At 52.0% G+C, this 19958-nt stretch overlaps 2 protein-coding genes and 1 long non-coding RNA gene across 6 annotated transcripts in view; 1 reads left to right on the top strand and 2 right to left on the bottom strand.

Annotated features, from left to right (window-relative positions):
* Nucleotides 1-19958, top strand: part of LOC146421561 (killer cell lectin-like receptor subfamily B member 1B allele A) — a 76741-nt gene that overhangs the window by 9943 nt on the left and 46840 nt on the right. The gene's annotated exons all lie outside the window — the stretch shown is intronic.
* Nucleotides 463-19443, bottom strand: LOC146421566 (C-type lectin domain family 2 member D-related protein-like). Of its 4 annotated transcripts, none has more exons than XM_085047269.1 (6): nucleotides 19187-19440; nucleotides 17627-18336; nucleotides 17156-17260; nucleotides 16733-16914; nucleotides 1454-1554; nucleotides 463-1361 (listed from the first exon to the last, which is right to left on the bottom strand). In XM_085047269.1, exons 2-6 carry the CDS (start codon nucleotides 18213-18215, stop codon nucleotides 1214-1216), a joined length of 1125 nt encoding a protein of 374 aa, XP_084903395.1. In that variant the 5' UTR covers nucleotides 18216-18336; nucleotides 19187-19440; the 3' UTR covers nucleotides 463-1213. The 4 variants fall into 4 exon arrangements, with proteins under 4 accessions (XP_084903395.1, XP_084903394.1, XP_084903393.1 ...); XM_085047268.1 differs by lacking the exon at nucleotides 16733-16914 and adding an exon at nucleotides 1647-1849 and having other exon boundaries at nucleotides 19187-19437; XM_085047267.1 differs by lacking the exons at nucleotides 16733-16914; nucleotides 17156-17260 and adding exons at nucleotides 1647-1849; nucleotides 2087-2191 and having other exon boundaries at nucleotides 19187-19437.
* LOC146421567 (uncharacterized) lies at nucleotides 11786-13515 on the bottom strand. Its single transcript, XR_014848656.1, has 3 exons — nucleotides 13400-13515; nucleotides 13065-13189; nucleotides 11786-12730 (listed from the first exon to the last, which is right to left on the bottom strand). It is a non-coding gene; the product is annotated as an uncharacterized LOC146421567 (long non-coding RNA).

The raw sequence follows: 19958 nt of genomic DNA, 5'->3' as shown, positions 1-19958 counted from the left end.
ACAAATACTGATAGTGGTCACACAGGGACATCTCAAAGAATGCTCTGAGTTAGGAGGGACCCACAGCTCTTAAGGAAATGGTCCCTGTGGGGTCAAATCCACACCTTGGCATTATTGCACCAAGGAAGGTCACGTTCATATGGAAGCACCTGTTCATAGTCTGTATGCAAAGAAGTACATATCAATGTATATGCACAAGATTAGTGTAGAAATACAGTGTTAGGAGACTGTTTTTGAAATCTGTTTCCACAGCATTATACCCGTGCATATAGAAAAGATCACTATAGAAATATGTTGTGCAAGAGAAACAGGATTAGTCCTGGGAGGGGTTATGATCAAAGTGGTTCTAATGGTTGTTATTATTGTACATTTGTGGAAGGATAATGAGTTTGTTGCAAATGGAAACAAGATTAGTCCTGGGAGGGGTTATGATCTAAGTGGTTCTAATGGCTGTTATTATCATACATTTGTGGAAGGACAATGAGTTTGTTGCAAATGGTTGTATTTTTGGGCAGTTGAGAGTGTGTCCAATTAACACCCCTGTTGTAAGTTAATGATAGTTATAGCTTAGGTACATAATGTATTTCAATGATAGGGAGGATTAGAATGTTCTAGAATACTGGGGATGTAATCGAAGGAGGAGTTTGATGGGATTTTTGCATCAAGGGATAAATGCAAGGAGATCATGGGGTGAAGAGCAGCCTATGGCAAGATCCCAGAGAACTAAAAGCAAGCAACAATACAATTGAAAGGACTGACAGAATCTCCAGCTAATCATCTCAAACCTTCGGGGAGAGCTTAGGGGAGATGATAGGGTGAGATTTGTGGGGAATGAAATGTAGCCACACAGCCCTCAAGGCTTTCTGGCTACCGGTTATCTGAGCCACACCCAGTGCTGCACTTCCCTTTCTGTAAAGGTAGAGAGCCATTCAAAGCACCTTATTATTGTTTTCTGCTATAGAAATGAGTGAATAAATTCTTTAAAACTTTAAATAGCGAGAGGACCTTTCTCACACACATCATTTCCTCCTCCTGCATGTTCATCACCTTGAGATGAGGAAGAAAGGGAACTCTAAGAGGCACTGAGTTCCCTTAGATCTCACTGATCATGAGAACAAACACTGAGGTGACCCTGAGGGTCAATGCAAGGCAGGTGCTGCAGCTGAGGAAGGAAATCCCTGTGCTGGGAAGAAAGAAAAGAACCTTTGACTGCTCAGCGCAGGGAAAATCCTCCCTCTATGCTCTGTTCCAGGCGCGTTTGCGGTCTGCTGCACATATACTGCATGTCATTTGAACAGCTCCCACTCCTCAGCATATTGTCAGCAAGGAACACACACTCTGCATTGCCAAGGAGACGAACCCTGCAGGGAGGAGCAGAGACAGTGCTGGAACCTCAGGGGGACACCTTGTGCCCCTGTGCCCCCCAGGCCCTGCCTGTGCCCCCAGGACTCACGAGGAGTTGAAGTTGCTGCCATCCACCCACTGCAGCCGCTGGTCCTGTCTGTGCAGCCCGAGCCAGTAATCATTGTTTTTGCTGAGGCAGAAGAAGAATTCCTGGCAAGGAGAGAGGAGCCAGCAGTCACAGCTGCACTGCTGGGCCAGAAGCTCCCCAGCCTCCCCTCAGCCACCCCAAACTCCTCACTCACCATTTCCTTGTCATTGACCACAGCCAGGGAGGTGTTGAGCTCAGAGCACCGAGCCTTAGCCTGATCCCAGGAGCAACGATCCCTCGAGAGGAAGTAGCAGAACCCGTTGTACCCAACCCAGTCATTGGGACAGGCCAGCAGCAGAGGAGTGTCAGATGTAACCGGAGTAACTGGGATAACTGGAGTTTCTCTGTCCATTCTCCCTGCAGAGCGAACAGCAGAAGGTCTGAGGATTCTCCCCTCACGGAGCAGCCCGAGCTCCCATTGGCTGGTTTTCCCGCTCAAACCCTCTACCCGTCACGATTGGCTGATTCAGCCGTCACTCCTCGTTCTCCCGCGCTGATTGGTCAGAGCGGGGCTGAGGGACGATCCCGGCCGTGAGGGAGCAGTGAGCCCGCAGTGCCCCGAGGGGTTGGGCTGAGGCTGCTGCTCCTCCTTACCTGACACTGCAGCCAAGGACACCGCCAGAGCCACAGCCAGGAGCAGGAGCAGAGTCAGCACAGCCAGGGTGACCTTGGGATGGGATCTGATCCACTCAGCAGGAGCTGGAAAGGGGCACGGACTGTGAGGATGGGGCTGCCCTGAGCAGGAAGCAACTCTCCGCCCATTTGCCCCTCACTCAGCTGGAAGCAGGAGAGATAAAGGACAGGGACACTGACCGGGGACAAACAGGGACACAGCCAGGGGACAGGGGACAGCCTACAGCAGAACTGCCCAAGCCCAAAGGCACTAAGAGCTGTCAGTCCCAGCAGAGCACAAGGCCTCTTTCATAGCCCTGGACACAGCCACACCCTGCCAGCCCTGTGCTCCTGGGCTCACACTGTCCATTGTCCCCTCCCTACCGGCCACAGCACTGGCTCTGCACTCACCCAGATATCCTCTGCAGGTTCTTTTCTGTTTATTCCTGGTTGCTGATCCATCCTGGCACTTCTCTCCAGTCCCATTCCTGGGCTGGGATTCACTCTGCCCCATCAGAGAAGCAGCTTCTCCCTGCCTGTGCCCAGCAGGGTCTGACAGCTGAGGCAGCTCTGTGCCCTTAATTGCTGATCCATTCTTGGGACCCAGGGCATCCTCGGGAATCTCAAAAACATCATTATCCTCATTGCAGACTTCCCAAATCCAATCTCTCCACTTGTGCTCAGCAGGATCCTGCAGCTGAGGCAGCTCTGCATGCTTGACTCCTGACTTGTCCTCAGTATCCAGGAGATCCTCTGCACTATCATTGCTGGAGCCATAGGCACTGTCATGCCTTTGACTCTTTAGAGACTTACAGTTCTCTCTGTTCTGCCTCTGATAAACAGGATCTTCCACCCGAGGGATATTTGCATCCCCAGCAGGCTGTGCACCACTGGAGCTTAATCCACTGGCCATATCTTCACTCATTGCCTACTTAGATGACGGATCTCACTCCTGAGACATCAGCAGAGGTGGTGGCACGCTCATATCGCGTCCATTTTCCAGCGCAGATTCAGAGCCATTTTCTCGACAGACTGTAGAGTAGACGATGAGCAAACGATGAGCAAACCCCTGAGGCTCCCGGACCGCACAGACATCTCCTTAACTCCTGTGAAGCTCAAACTAGAACGGCTGAGCAGAGTGAAGGGGATGGAACATTTATTCTGACCAAGCAGCGCGTTCTGACCAATCAGCGCTCGAGAAGGAGGCGTGGTGGGACAAACCAGCCAATAGGAGCGAGGGGCGGGGCTCAGTAACGTCACAGAAAAGCAGTTTCGGTTACTCCATTTCTCCGAAATCACAACTTGAACAAGAACTGAGCTCTTGGCTCTGTGCCTGACTGGGCAGGAGGCCAAGGAATTGTTGTGGCTGAGGTCAGAATAGGGCAAAGACCTTCCTGCAGTCCCGGCCGGAGCTCAGGTCAGAGCAGGACATACTGAGAGAGACCCTGAGCCATGGGAAGCTCCTGCAGAGCCATGGAAGTGGTTCCTGGTGAGACTTTTGGGATCCCTTTTTTAGGGACTGTGTTCCCAGGCTGGAGCAGGAGAAGGATTTCTGTCCCTGAGGGGTGGCAGTGTCATGAGCTGGCTGTGACCCCAATCCCCTGTGGCCCTGGGTCCCCAGGGGAATCAGGAAGGAGGGAGAGCTATGGGGAAGTTGTTTCCTTTAGGATTTGGTTCATTTCTCATTCTCCTGCTCTGCTTTGGTTGATAATAAACCAAATTATTTTTCACTGTTGTTCCAGCTATAGCACAGGCCAAGTCTGCTCTAAGCATTCACATTATCAAAAGGAAGAAAGTTAATAAAATTTAGGCCTGAAGTCAAATCCACAGAGGGTATAAACAGGCCAGCTGTTGGATAAGGACACAATAAATCATTAAATGATAATGTGATAAGGAGACAATAAATGATTAAGGACAATAAAATAATAAAATCATTTAGACATGAAGTCAGCAGAGCATGCTGTCTCCAGGCTGGAGTCTCATGACAAAGAAGTTCAGTTCCTCAACCTTCATTAGGAAGATTGAGAACAAATCCAAGTGCATTTGATAAAAGGATGGACTTTGGGATCCTCAGGTGAAACCCAGGACTCCTCTGAGCTCTTTCTCCTGGCAAGAGCAGAGAAATTGTGAAGAGAACCAGAAGTTTCTGCCTCTGGGAAATGGAAAATTGGGATTTTTGGTAGGCACAGGAGCTCTTTATTCCAAATTAAACATCCTGCAAGGGAATGAAGTGGTGACTTTGTCACAACTGCCAGTGAAATTAGTGTCTTTTCCACCCAATTAATTTCAAACTGGGGAAATGATGAAAAACTTGTGGATTATTGCACCTGCCCAGCTCTCCTGGACAATTATTAGGAGGAAATAGGCTGGAAACAACTGAAGGAAGTGATAAGGTCTCACAAAGGGGAAATTCAGATGAAAAACAGTGAGTCTAATGTGAATCTAGTCCTGAGTGTAAATAGGTGTATCCTTCAATTCTCATGGGACAGGAAAGGAACTTCCTAATCTGATCTATTACAAAGGATATTGTGGGGGCAGGGAGATTTCTGGAAAATCACAGAGAGCAGAACCTGCAAGAATGAAACTAAAACTACAAACAGGCACAGATATTACAAAATCCTCAAAAACTGGAAAGGTGAAAAGGCTCCTGACCTGTCACTAACAGGTTTTTAGGGTGTTTGTTCCTGGTGGAATGTGAAGCTCATTAAAATATCCCCCAATTTCCTAGTGCCAAAATCTAATGGCAAAGATGATCAATTAGCACAAGAGTTAATAGCAATTAATAAGAGATGAGAGCTAATCCATCCACACTCCTAACCACACTGGGAGAGAATGTGGGAGGATTCCCTGCAGAGATTTAAAGGACACATTTCCTGCACATCTCTGGCCATTCCAGCCAGGAGCTTTGCACATTTGAGTGGAAAATCCACAGCCAGGCCTGAGTTAGCAGGAGGATTTCAAATCAGCCCCACAATTTTTGGGAATCCACTGGCAAAGGAATGAGTGGAAAATAAGAGTTTTAATCTCCAATGGGCTCTGATGTTTTCCTGAGAGGCACTGAAGGACAGGGCTGAGACCCAAGTGTCCTAGGTTGCAATATTGATGTAGTTAAGTATTCTATTACCACCAGCTGTGGGCCGTTAGCTGCTATCACCCACTCCGGATGACAGGCAATGGGCCATCCGTTAGCTGTTACCAGCTGCTAACGACCCACCCCTCATGACAGGCAATGGGCCATCAAGGACCCACCGTGTGACTCATGGACTTATCTCATCCCATTGTGGGATGCTCTGCCCAGGAGGGAGGAACCAGGTGTTCCCACGTGGATATAACCTGGCCCTGGAACTGCCTGAGCTAGCCCTGTCTACTGGGTTCCCAGAGGACCAGAGCTACCACTGGATCTTCAGCTGGAGACGAGACCTTCACAGGATCACCGCTTCAACTGGACTACTTCAGTTGGACTGCTACTACCACCCTAACAGGGTGTTAGGTTGTATCTGACTTTGTCAGTGCTTTTCCTTGTATTATTTCACTTATTTTTAATTTCAATCTTGACTTGTGATCTCCCACTGGTTTGTTTTCAAACCAACACATTTTTTGGCGCCCAACGTGGGGCTCGACCTGGGGAAACTCAGAAAATCCTATCACCATGCTCAGCCTGTCTATGTGGGTAATGTATCTTACCCTTTATATTTTCCCTCAAATGGGAAACTATCTACCCGTTGCATTGCTCCTGTTGCGACCAGGGAATGGCATGAGAATTGCTGTATTGGTTTATTATGCCTATTGCATGGTAACCTGTGAGGCAATGAACACCATTCGGAATATATACTCGACTTTGTCTGCCTGGCCTAACCTAAGCTGCTTCGTCTGGGACCTCCTCAGCAATCGCACCCACCCTCTCGGGCTAGGAGGAGAGAGTGGTTTCTTCCAGCATTTCAGGTCAGGCACAGCCATCTTTGACAATATTGAGTTCTTTCTGGATGCTAAGGATGGCATAATCTTCCTGTTAGTTCTGTTTTCTTTCTTCTCTGCGACCAGCACAGCTGCTGAAGAACAGAAAAATACTTTGTCTTCTTGAGGAGGAGAAACGAAGCAAATCAGCAGGCAAGAGGAAAAGAACCAAAAGAGCAGTCGACGTCTCAACACAGACTATTACCAAATCAGAACAGCCAAAGCCAGTAGCGGTTGCCCCCGTCCAGAAAAAGAAATCCAAGAGCAAATCAGTCCGCATAGCGACTGATGAGGATGCGGCAGGACCATCCCACCAAGCAGAAGAGACAGAACCGGAGATCATCACTCGCTCTCTATCCCTGGGGGAGCTGCGTGACCTACGGAGGGAATTCACCCGGCAAGCGAATGAGTCCATCTTGACCTGGCTGCTCCGTATCTGGGACGCCGCAGCTAATGACACTATTCTGGATGGAAGTGAGGCCAGACAACTGGGATCCCTGTCTCAGGATGTGGTCATTGACCAGGGGATTGGGAAAACCCAGGAAACTCTCAGCCTCTGGCGGCGATTGCTGCTGAGTGTACGGGACAGATACCTGTGCAAAGAAGACCTCCAGATGCACCAGAGAAAATGGAACACAATAGAACAAGGTATCCGATGCCTGAGGGAATTGGCTGTGCTAGAGATCATTTTCTCGGACAACGAGAGATTCCCCAAGAGCCCAGATAATGTCCAGTGCACTTCACAAATGTGGCTAAGATTCGCGCGGCTCGGACCAGAGATATACTCTCGTTACCTGGCAACACTGCAGTGGAGGGAAGGCGAAGACCAGGTGGGCGTGTTAGCAAACAAACTGAGAATCTACGAGGACACTGTCACCGCTCCACTACGCACCCAGGTCTCATCGGTAGAAACAAACCTGGCCGCGCAAGTCCGGAGCTTAATTGAAGAGAATCAGAAACTAAGGAAAGAGCTCAAAGAAGGATTTTTCCATGCCACACCAAAACCAACCCGAGTCTCTGCCATCAGGAGCAGACATTCCCCAGCCAAGGAAAGAAGACAAACTCCACGACGTGACCTCTGGTTTTTCCTGCAGGAGCATGGGGAAGACATGAGAAAGTGGGATAGGAAACCCCCTCCACCTTAGCAGCCCGGGTACGTGAATTGAAAAAAGAAACATCAACTTCAGGAGGCTCATCTAGGTACAACACTGCCCCAGTCTCTTGTGGACAGAACTCCAGACAGAATGGAAGTGATAATATGACTGATCCACTTGAAGGGACCTCAGGAACACTTTTACAGGAGAAGAACGTCATGCACCAAAAACAGGATTAGAGGAGCCCTGCCTCTAGCCAGGTAGAGGAAAGGGATAATCGGATCTATTGGACTGTGTGGATCCGATGGCCTGGCACGTCTGACCCACAAAGATACACGGCTTTGGTTGACACCGGCACTCAGTGCACCCTGATGCCATCCAGGTATGTGGGGACCGAATCCATTTCTATTTCTGGGGTGACAGGAGGATCCCAGCAGCTGACTGTACTGGAAGCTGAAGTGAGTTTAACTGGGAATGAGTGGCAGAAACACCCCATTGTGACTGGTCCAGATGCCCCATGCATCCTCGGCATAGATTATCTCAGGAGTGGATATTTCAAGGACCCGAAGGGACATCGCTGGGCTTTTGGGATAGCAGCCATAGAGACAGAAGACATAAGACAACTGAATACCCTGCCTGGTCTCTCAGATAACCCGTCTGCTGTAGGACTACTGAGAATTGAAGAACAGCGGGTACCAATTACTACAGCAACAGTGCATCGCCGGCAATACCGCACTGACAGAGACTCTGTGGCCCCCATCCATAAGATGATTCGGGATCTGGAGAGCCAAGGGGTGGTCAGCAAGGCTCACTCACCCTTTAACAGCCCCATATGGCCGGTGCGTAAGTCCAGTGAAGAATGGAGACTGACAGTGGATTACCGTGGCCTGAATGAAGTCACACCACCACTGAGTGCTGCTGTACCGGACATGTTGGAACTTCAGTATGAGCTGGAATCCAAAGCAGCAAAGTGGTATGCGACCATTGATATTGCCAATGCCTTTTTCTCCATTCCTCTGGCAGCAGAGTGCAGGCCTCAGTTTGCTTTCACCTGGAGAGGTGTGCAGTACACGTGGAACCGACTGCCCCAGGGGGGGAAGCACAGTCCCACCATCTGCCATGGACTGATCCAGGCTGCACTGGAAAAGGGTGAGGCTCCAGAACATCTGCAGTATATTGATGACATCATTGTGTGGGGGGACACAGCAACGGAAGTATTTGGGAAAGGAGAGAAAATCATCAGAATTCTCCTGGAAGCTGGTTTCGCCATCAAGAAGAGCAAAGTCAAGGGACGTGCCCGAGAGATCCAGTTCCTGGGAGTAAAGTGGCAAGACGGACGGCGTCAGATTCCTTCTGAGGTCATCAATAAGATCATCGCGATGTCTCCACCAACCAACAAGAAGGAGATGCAAGCTTTCCTAGGTGCCATAGGCTTTTGGAGAATGCACATCCCTGAGTACAGCCAGATCGTGAGTCCTCTCTACCTCATAACCCGCAAGAAGAATGATTTCCACTGGGGCCCTGAACAGCAGCAAGCCTTCACCCAGATCAAACAGGAGATCGCTCATGCAGTAGCACTTGGCCCAGTCAGGACAGGACCAGAGGTAAAGAATGTGCTTTACTCTGCAGCCGGGAGCCATGGTCTGTCCTGGAGCCTTTGGCAGAAGGTGCCCGGTGAGACCCGAGGTCGACCACTGGGATTCTGGAGTCGAAGTTACAGAGGGTCTGAAGTCAACTACACTCCCACCGAGAAAGAAATCTTGGCAGCTTACGAAGGAGTCCAAGCCGCCTCAGAGGTGATCGGCACAGAAACACAACTTCTCCTTGCACCCCGACTGCCAGTGCTGGGGTGGATGTTCAAGGGAAGGGTTCCCACTACCCACCATGCCACTGATGCCACGTGGAGCAAATGGATTGCCCTCATCACACAGCGCGCCCGTATTGGAAACCCGAATCGCCCTGGGATTCTGGAAATTATAACAAACTGGCCTGAAGGTGAGACTTTTAAATTATCTTCAGAAGAAGCAGAGGAGCAAGTAGCACGTGCCGAGGAAGCACCCCCGTATAACGAGCTGCCGGAGAGTGAAAGATGCTATGCCCTCTTCACCGATGGTTCCTGCCGAATTGTAGGCGCAGATCGGAAATGGAAAGCTGCAGTGTGGAGCCCCACACGACAAGCTGTACAGGCTACCGAGGGACAAGGTGGATCGAGTCAGGTCGCAGAGCTTAAAGCCATCCAACTGGCTTTGGATATTGCCGAACGAGAGAAATGGCCAAGGCTCTATCTCTACACCGACTCTTGGATGGTAGCCAATGCACTGTGGGGATGGTTAGATCGCTGGAGAAAGGCTAACTGGCAGCGCAGAGGAAAACCCATCTGGGCCGCTGAGATTTGGCAGGACATCGCCACCCGGGCAGAAAAGCTGACTGTGAAAGTTCGACATGTGGATGCACATGTTCCTAAGAGTCGGGCTAATGAAGAGCATCGTAACAACAAGCAGGTGGACCGAGCTGCCAAGGTGGAAGTGTCACAGGTGGATCTGGACTGGCAGCACAAAGGAGAATTATTTCTAGCTCGTTGGGCCCATGATGCCTCTGGTCATCAAGGGAGAGATGCGACATACAGGTGGGCTCGTGACCGAGGGGTGGACTTGACCATGGACAACATCTCACTGGTCATCCACAGCTGTGAGACTTGCGCTGCAATCAAACAGGCCAAGCGGGTGAAGCCTCTGTGGTATGGTGGACGATGGTCAAAGTACAGGTATGGGGAAGTATGGCAAGTTGACTACATCACACTTCCCCAAACCCGTCAAGGAAAGCGCTACGTGTTGACCATGGTGGAAGCAACCACGGGATGGTTAGAGACCTACCCTGTGCCTCATGCTACTGCCCGGAACACCATCTTGGGTATGGAAAAGCAAGTCCTGTGGAGACATGGTACCCCTGAGAGAATCGAGTCTGACAATGGAACCCATTTCAAGAACGGCCTCATAAGCACCTGGGCTAGAGAACACGGAATTGAATGGATATACCATATCCCCTATCATGCACCAGCTGCCGGGAAAGTTGAACGGTGCAACGGACTACTGAAGACAACTTTGAAGGCACTTGGTGGGGGAACCTTCAAAAATTGGGAACTGAACTTAGCAAAGGCCACCTGGATGGTTAACACAAGGGGTTCTATCAATCGAGCCGGTCCTGCCGAGTCCGAACCTTGGCACACAGTGGATGGAGATAAAGTCCCTGTGGTACACGTAAGAGGTTTTTTAGGAAAGACTGTTTGGATTAGTCCCACCTCAGGGAAAGGCAAACCCATCCGTGGAGTGGTTTTTGCCCAAGGACCTGGTTATACTTGGTGGGTGATGCAGGCAGATGGAGAAACCTGTTGTGTACCACAAGGAGACCTTATCTTAAGTGAGAACTGTGTAGATGGTAATAGAATAAGGGGTGGATAATGTCCTAGGTTGCAATATTGATGTAGTTAAGTATTCTATTACCACCAGCTGTGGGCCGTTAGCTGCTATCACCTGCTAATGACCCACTCCGGATGACAGGCAATGGGCCATCCGTTAGCTGTTACCAGCTGCTAATGACCCACCCCGCATGACAGGCAATGGGCCATCAGGGACCCACCGTGTGACTTATGGACTTATCTCATCCCATTGTGGGATGCTCTGCCCAGGAGGGAGGAACCAGGTGTTCCCACGTGGATATAACCTGGCCTTGGAACTGCCTGAGCTAGCCCTGTCTACTGGGTTCCCAGAGGACCAGAGCTACCACTGGATCTTCAGCTGGAGACTAGACCTTCACAGGATCACCGCTTCAACTGGACTACTTCAGTTGGACTGCTACTACCACCCTAACAGGGTGTTAGGTTGTATCTGACTTTGTCAGTGCTTTTCCTTGTATTATTTCACTTATTTTTAATTTCAATCTTGACTTGTGATCTCCCACTGGTTTGTTTTCAAACCAACACACCAAGTCTTGAATTATTAAGCTTTTTAGCAAAAAAAGGAATCTGGCAGAAGGCCAGTGCAAAAATGAACTGGGACAGTTCTGGGGTTGGAAATTCTCTGAGGTCAAAGGAAACTCAGCAGAGCCATAAACTGAAGGAATTTCACACTTTTCTTGGGATGGTCAGGGCATGGATCAGGAATTAATGATTATGGTATTGACTTTGGACATTAAACATGAAGATTTTGTTTATTGCTGATCCTACTTTGGCTAAGAAAACACTGATCAGAGTTCTGGTTTTGGGCTTGCCAGAAAGTCTCTGTAATGATTCATTTTGGAGAGCAAAAATCTTTTCCAAGGAATTCTGGCACAAATCCCAGGGGCTCAGGGGTGAATCACTGCAAATTTTCCTGAACAGCTCAATAATCTGAGTCAAGGGTGTCCCAGCTGATTGTGAGAAGTCAAAGTGACAAAGTTGGTGATTCATGATCCCAAAATTCTCTCTGGCACAGAGCCTGAGCTCTGTGGGACACAGGTGGGACAGAAGGGTTTGGGACACAAGAGGAGCCACTGGCTGAGCTCAGTCCTGTTGTACAGTGGGACAGAAAATCACCTTTGAAATTCAAACTCCTGTTGTGCTTCTGACTCCAAAATAAAAAACAATTCAGGACATGAAACAAACAACTGAAGTTTATTTTAGGCCAACTGGATTTAAAGGCCAAGGTTGATAGAGAACTCAGATTAGAAATGGCACAGAAGGAAATAACTTTGTTTATAACAGAAAATGCAGCGCAGGATTTGCATTCCCCACCCTGATGGATATAATTTAATCTAAGGTTTGCCATGAGTTGTTTCAGCACAGATGGACAAACTGTTTGCACAGATATGGAAAATGGAACTGAGGGAAAGAAGTGCAAACATTTGGGAGGATGCTAAGTGTGGTTTTTGCATAGTGACATCTGGAGGGAGAGGTTTGTCATGAGCACAAAGTGTGTTTATCAAACACAGAACACAAATATTAAACTAGCTGGAAGCAGCACAAGCCAAATAAAGCTGTAATTCTGTGCTGCAGAGCATAACAGGAAACTGCAATAACGGCAAAATAAGGAAACTGCTAGGCTGACAGGGCAGATAAGGATATGCAGATAAGGAGTCTGAAGAGAAAAGCAATTCACATTTTGGTTTCACAACAAGAGATTTCTCTGCAAGGTATTCAACCTGACCATGGAAGAAGAGATTGTCAGTGAACTGAGGTGATAAATTCTAGATTTCCCCCCAGGGGATGGACAGCCACCTCTGTTTGAGACGTGACAGTTCTTGAGGGGATTATGAGAGAAAGAGTGAGCAGAGAGCAACAGTGCACTCATTGGAGAGCAGAGAAATTGTTAAAACACTTTAAAAATACAGGAATTAGCTCCAAAATGATCTAAACTGTACCTTCAAAGACTCAGAAGTGTGGCACATGTAGAAGAAATAACCCAAATACTGTGAATATTGGGACCCTCAAATCTGGAAACTCACAATGAGGTTTTTGGTAAATTGACTTCACAGCATTTCCGTGTATTGAGAGCGATAATTGTCTTTTAACTGGGGCAATTTCCAGGTGATCTGAAGTGTTTTCCTGCAAAAGAAATAATGAAAATATCGTTAAATCAATTAATTCCCCACTTTGGAGCTCCTCCAGGAATGTCCTCAGCCAGAGGGTCCCATTTTATAGCAAGAACAGTGGAACAAGTCAGCAAGGCTTTGGGAACTCTGTGGGATTTACCCACTCCACATTGGCCACAGAAAGGGAAAAAGGATGAATTCTATTTTTAATGTATAACTGAGTAAAATCTGTCAGGAATCCTCACTGGTTTGGGGACGAGAGATTTCAATTCTTTGTTGAGAATAAAGATCCAACCCAGGGGCAGAGGAATAAATAAAGTCCTGTCATCAGCTGCTTTATCACTGACCTTATCAAACCTCACCCAGGCCAGGGATAAAGGTGAGCCAGAGTTCAGTAAGTCCCTGCCCTGGGTGTGTCAGGTTTTCCCCGCAGAGTCCTTGCCACACTTTGTGCTGGGAAAGGGAGTGGTAACTTCTAAACAGGTACAGAATCTCAGAAAGTTTACAGGCTGATCAAGGGCAGGGAACAGGAATTTTCAGTTCCCCTGAAGGGGCTGCATGGAGCTAAAAGATTAACTAGCAGAAAAGGTAAAAGTGTATAAAAATGTGCACAAAGAAGGATAAATGCGAACGGAAACAGGGCAGAAATAGAGAGGAATACTTGTCCTGCTCCATCCCGGACTCACCCGCAGCTCGCAGCGCCTTCAGCTCCAGGTCACGCCGAGCCTGTTGAGGGCAGCAGAGCTTCCTTCCTGCAGCTTCTTGCTCAGCCCGTTCTCATCTGAAGGATTGTGCAATCACCTTTCCCTTAATAATTAAAAGCCCGGGAGTGACACAGGAAGGGGGATGAGTCTGAGCCAAATTCACTGCCCGCTTCTCCTCCCCATCACATATTATTTCATCTCTGCCGCACCCACTGCTGCTCTCGGAGAGAGAAACACAAACGCCGTTCCTCTCCCATCGCATCGCTCCTGCAGCACAGTCGGCACTGCCGGAGAGTCTCTGGAGAACCCCGGGGAGCTCAAAAACAGCCTCAGAGCAGCTGGGAGCCGCGCTGGCTTGTGCCGGGGCTCGGGGCTCGCTGCGGCCGGATGGAGGGGATGGAGGGGGCGGCAGGGGGGCTGTGGCGGCTTCGTTCTCCCGTCTCCCTCCCTCCCTCCCTCCCTGGCTGTGGCGCCGTGTTGCCGCTGGCCTGAGGCCGCTGAGGGAGCGGCTGCCCGCGGTCTCCTTGCCGCTGCTGCCTCGGCAGGAGGCGGTGCCGGAGCAGCGCTGGCTCGTCCCGCTTGCTGTGGGTAGCACAGAGGTGTCTCTCCTGTCCCCGGGTCGCTGCGCTGCGGTCACCGCCGAGCTCCGCCGCCTCCGAGCTCCGCCGCCTCACAGCGCTCCGGCCGCTGCCGCTCCCGAGCCCTCACTGACCCTGCAGCAATGGCGGTACCGGGGCGGTACCAAGGGCGGTGCTTGTCCTCTATTTGACCAATCACCGCGCGAGAATGAGGAGTGACGGCACAGTCAGCCAATGGGAGTGAGGTGGGAGAGCTCTGCGCATGGCACACACTCACCCCAATCGCTGCAATGACAATCCCGGGGTTGTGGCCAAAATTCGCTTTTTGGCTCCTCAGCCCTGCAGTGTCCCAGCCCGGGCAGGAGGACAAAGAATCGCTGCTGCCCTCAGCCAGCGGGAGCTCGGTGTGACCTGGAGCTGCAAGTCCAGCTCGGTGTGAGCTGTGGGTGAGGCCGGGATGGAGCAGGGACTCCCCTGCAGCCCCGGCAGGAGCCCAGGCCGGAGCAGGGGATGCCTGAGAGAGACCCTGAGCCATGGGAAGCTCCTGCAGAGCCATGGAAGTGGCTGCTGGCGGGACTTGTGGGGGATCCCTGCTAGAGCAGCCTGTTCCTGAGGCATTGTGTGCTGTCGAGGGACACCAGGGTGAGGAGGACAGTGTCACAGCGGTTTTCACCTCCCGCCGGTTCAGAGCAGCAGCGGTTCCTTGGCCTCCAGCACGGCCCGGGACATTGCAGGCCTTTTTCTCCTCCGACATTTTAAAAACCCGTGGGGAATTCCCTGCAGTGACCCCCTTTATATGCCCTGTGGAGATCCCACCCTCCACTCCCATTGGCTGATTCTCCCGCCACTCCTCGGTCTCCCACTCTGATTGGTCAGAACACAGCTGAGGGACAATCCCGCCTTGTCCCCACATCGCTTTCATTTCCCCCAAAAAGCCAAAATCTCCCCAAACCCCTTGGGCTGCGCGGAAAAACGGACAGCGTTTGGGCAGAAAACTCCCAAATCGTTGTTCCCCAGGCTGGGAAGGACAAACGGAACCAAACTGATTCGGGAGCTCCCAGCAGCTCCTCTCTGCCGGCCCAGCTGAAGGCCTCGCTGGCTGCTGGAGGCTGCACGGGCAGACTGGGAGCACTGGGAGCACTGGGAAGAGGCTCTGGCTCGGCTGAAGCCCCCGGGGCAGGGGGAGCAAGGCAAGGGACAGGGCTGCAGGTGCTGAGGGGACACAAGGGACAGCGCGGCCTTGACAAGCGTTTATTGCAAAAGGAAAAAAATAATGCAGGAAACAACATTAGTTTCATTAATACCGATGGAGGTCATTCAAGGATTCTTCCAGAATGCTCTGAGTCAGAAGGGACCCACAAGGTTGCAGTCCAACCCTTAAGCAAAAGGCTCCACTGGGGTCAAATCATGACTTTGGCATTATCAGAACCTTAACCCAGCAAAGGTCACATGCATGAGGCAGTAAATTTTTCAGAGCTGAATCCACAGCGATATACAAGTAGATACGTGTATGTTAAGTAAATCTTAAGTGAATATACTGAGTGCAAGAGAAACACAACGACTTTTGTGATGCTTTCAGAAGGAGAAAGCGAGAAAGGAGTGGTCAAATAGAAAACCCGAATCTATTTCAGCTTTTGCCCTCTTCCCAGCAGCACAGTGCCTGTTGAGGGCTGAAGGCTGAACTCTAATTCAAACTCAAACTGTGGAATCAATGTAGGTAACAGCTCTGTCCTGATGGCTTATCAGCTAATATGTACAAGCATGCATTTGAAACCAGCACAGAAATCACTGAATCATCCCATGAAGCACCTTCACCCTGGAGGGGGCTTTGGGGGTCTCCAAAGACCACCAGGACATACAGAGAATGCATGGTGCACATGCTAGTGATTATTAATGACTTTTGAGAAATTATAACCACTCCTATCCTGGGAAATGTGATGAATATTCATCAATTTTACCTGTAACACTGTGTCTTTGGGGTACTGAGGTGGGTTTGGTGGAAACAATTCACACACCCTGTGTGTGGAATAAAGCAAATACCCACTGCTCTGACTTGCTCTCTGAAGTGTCTCTGGCCTTGATGGGGGCGAGTTAAAAGGAACCCCCAGGCCCAGCCCAGGCAGCCAAACATCAGCTTTCTTATCATGTCCTCCTCCTGCAGGTTCATCTCCTGCAGCACAGGCACTGAAGGGACTCTAAAAAGCGCACTGAGGTGACTCTGAGAGTCAGCGCAAGGCAGATATTGCAGCTGAGGAAGGAACTGCCCGTGCTGGGGAAAGAAGCAAAGCTGTGACTCCCCAGCGTGACGAAGGGGCTGTGTTCATCCTCTTTCATCTAACGTGAGCTTGGGGTCTGCTGCAAAGATATGGCATGTCATTCGAGCAGCTCCCACTCCTGAGCCTATTGTCAGCCAGGAATACACACGGTGCATTGCCCAGCAGAGGAACCCTGCAAGGAAAAGGAGAGACAGCGCTGGGACCTCAGGAGAACATCTTGTGCCCCTGTGCCCCCCAGGCCCTGCCTGTGCCCCCAGGACTCACGAGGAGTTGAAGCTGCTGCCATCCACCCACTGCAGCTGCTGGTCCTGTCTGTGCAGCCCGAGCCAGTAATCAACATTCCTGCTGAGGTGGAAGAGGAATTCCTGGTAAGGTGAGAGGAGCTGACAGTCAGAGCTGCACCACTGGCCCAGGAGTTCCCCAGGCTCCCCTCAGCCACCCCAAACCCCTCACTCACCATTTCCCAGTCCTTCAGCACAGCCAGGGAGGCCTCGAGCTCAGAGCACCGAGCCTTAGCCTGATCCCAGGAGCGGTGATCCCTCGAGAGGAAGTAGCAGAACCCGTTGTACCCAACCCAGTCATGGGGACAGGCCAGCAGCAGAGTAACTGGGGAAACTGGAGCGTCTGTTTGTCTTCTCCCTGCAGAGCGAACAGCAGAAGGTCTGAGGACTCTCCCCTCACGGAGCAGCCCGAGCTCCCATTGGCTGGTTTTCCCGCTCAAACCCCCCCCGTCCCCAGCGATTGGCTGATTCAGCCGTCACTCCTCGTCCTCCCGCGCGCTGATTGGTCAAAGCGGGGCTGAGGGACGATCCCGGCCGTGAGGGAGCAGTGAGCCCGCAGTGCCCCGAGGGGTTGGGCTGAGGCTGCTGCTCCTCCTTACCTGACACAGCAGCCAAGGACACCGCCAGAGACACAGCCAGGAGCAGGAGCAGAGTCAGCAGAGCCAGGGTGAGCACGGGATGGGATCTGATCCACTCAGCAGGAGCTGGAAAGAGCAGCTCGCCGTGAGCATGGAGCTGTCCTGAGCAGGCCCAGCCCTCACATCCCCACCCAACACTCAGGGAGCACAGGAGGGACCCTCAGCCCGTGTGCCACTCACTGAGCTGGCAGCAGGAGAGACAAGGGTTACAGACAGGGATGAGGGGCAGCGAGGAACAGAGGACAGCCAGGGACATGGCCAGGGGACAGCCTGTAGCAGGAGAAGTGCCCAGGGCCGGGCTGTCAGTCCCAGCAGAGCACATGGGCAGTTTCATAGCCCTGGACACAGCAACACCCTGCCAGCCCTGTGCTCCTGGGCTCACACTGTCCATTATCCCCTCCCCACAGGCCACAGCACTGGCTCTGCACTCACCCAGATATCCTCTGAGGGTCTTTATGTGTGTGACTCCCATTGCTGATCCATCCTGGCAATCCTGGGACTTCTCTCCAATCCCATCCCTGGGCTGGGATTCACTCTGCTCCAACAGGGAAGCAGCTTCTCCCTGCCTGTGCCCAGCAGGGTCTGACAGCTGAGGCAGCTCTGTGCCCTTGGTTGCTGATCCATCCTGGGCATCCTCATGAATATCAATGGCTTTGTCCTTCCTTGGCCTCGTTTCAGGCTCACAAATCGAATCTCTCCAGTTGTGAGAAGCAGGATGTGGCACCTGAGGCAGCTCTGTGTGCTCAGTCCCTGAGCTGTCCTCAGGATTCTGGTGCTTCTCTGGCCTCTCAGAGCCAGAGCCATAGCCACTCTCCTTCCCTTGGCTCTCTACAGACGTCCAACTGCCATGGCTCTGCTCCTCATCAGAAGCAAGTGGCACCTGAAGGAAGTCTCCAGCAGCCTCTCCATCCCCAGGGCAGAGTTCACTCTTCACACCTTGACTCACTGCACACTTGGAAGAGACATCTTGCTCCTGAGAGATCAGCACTGATGGTACAGAAACAGTGAGTCCATCTTCCATTGCACTTTTCCAACCACTGTCCTGGCCGACTGTGGAGCACACGATGAGAGGCCCTGGCTGGTGCTGGCTCTGGAGGGCGCTGCCAGCTCAGTGCAGCCCTGTCTCTGCTCCCCGGCAGCACCTGGGGACACAAACACAGTGTCAGAGAGCTCCGAGCCCAGCTCGGCCCTGCAGCCCCAACCCCTCTGGCTGTGCAGCTCCGGGCTGGGACAGGCAGGGACAGTTAGGGACAGGCTGGGACAGTTAGGGACAGGTAGGGACAGTTAGGGACCGGCAGGGACAGTTAGGGACAGCGCCTGGGAGCTGCCGAGTGCGGGAACAGGGCAGCTGCAGATCGGGCTCAGCCTGCCGGAGGGGGGGGAAGAACCAGCAGCCCTGAGGGGCTCAGCATTGTCCCCTGCATGCCCTGCACTGAGGGTTGGAGCTCAGGGACAGCGAGTGGAGGCACCGCCCGGTCGGGGCATGGTTTGCACTGGAGGCGAGCTTGCAGGGAAGGCGGAACGGGGAGCGTGGCGGGGCGGTGGGAGCGAGACACGGTGGAAAGTTATACAAGCTGCTTTCTCTCCTCCAGGGCTGTTGGCGTGGGAGAGACATTGAAGTTCCTCCCGTCCTACCCCAGCCCCGGGCAGGGACATCTCCCACTGCACCAGGGGCTCCCAGCCCGGTCCCGCATGGCCAAAAACAGTCCCGGGGACAGGAGAGACACCTCTGTGCTACCCACAGCAAGCGGGACGAGCCAGCGCTGCTCCGGCACCGCCTCCTGCCGAGGCAGCAGCGGCAAGGAGACCGCGGGCAGCCGCTCCCTCAGCGGCCTCAGGCCAGCGGCAACACGGCGCCACAGCCAGCGAGGGAGGGAGGGAGGGAGGGAGACGGGAGAAGGAAGCCGCCACAGCCCCCCTGCCGCCCCCTGCATCCCCTCCATCCGCCCGCAGCGAGCCCCTAGCCCCGGCACAAGGCAGCGCGGCTCCCACCTGCGCTGGGACAGCCTCTCCGAGCTCCGCCGCCTCCCCGGGCTCTGCGCTCCGCTCCGGTCGCTGCCGCCGCTCCCGGGGTCCCGGAGATGCTCCGGTACCTGCGCTGTCAATTGCAAAGAACTTGAGTTTTGTCCCAGATAGCAGTTATACAGACCAGCTCTGACCAATCCAAACGCGACACCGAGGAGTGGTGGGAGGATCAGCCAATAGCAGTGACACGCCCCTAGACACGCTTCCAGCCCCCGAGGCAGTTTCGTGGTTTTTTCCAGGCTGCAGTAACAGTTCAGTGATGCTTTGATAAAGAACCCTTCCCTGAGCTCTGCTTGGTCACGAACACATCACCACCCACGCACGGGTCCAACCAGCCCCTCTTTTTCCCTACCAACAGCCCAACCCGCTTTTTATCCCTCCTGCATGGCTCAACATGCCTGTTATCTCACTTTCAGAGCAAGTTGGCAGCCCTGGATGAAACATGGCTGTGACTAAAAGCCCATCTCTCTGGTTCTGTGAACAGCGATCCAAAATGAGCCCCTCGGAGCTCTCCTGGAGCAGCTCCTCCCTCTGAGTGAGACCTCTCCGAGCTGGGAAATCTCCTCTTTGCTGCACTCAGGGATCCCCAAATAACAAGTGACCCTGAGCTGATTCCCACAGTCCTCAAGGCTCAACCCTTTGCCTGCTGGGGAGATGGAAAACCATCCAGAGTGAGCATTTTATGTACTCGAGGGGATTTCCTGACAGGAATGGAATCTTTCTGTGTGCACACTGTGAC

This window comes from Lichenostomus cassidix, unplaced genomic scaffold (assembly GCF_008360975.1).
Source record: "Lichenostomus cassidix isolate B80296 unplaced genomic scaffold, HeHo_3.0 HiC_scaffold_33, whole genome shotgun sequence".
Lineage (NCBI taxonomy): Eukaryota > Metazoa > Chordata > Aves > Passeriformes > Meliphagidae > Lichenostomus > Lichenostomus cassidix.
The sequence above is the reverse complement of the archived record's forward strand: the minus strand, read 5'-3'. Positions and strand labels throughout refer to the sequence as shown.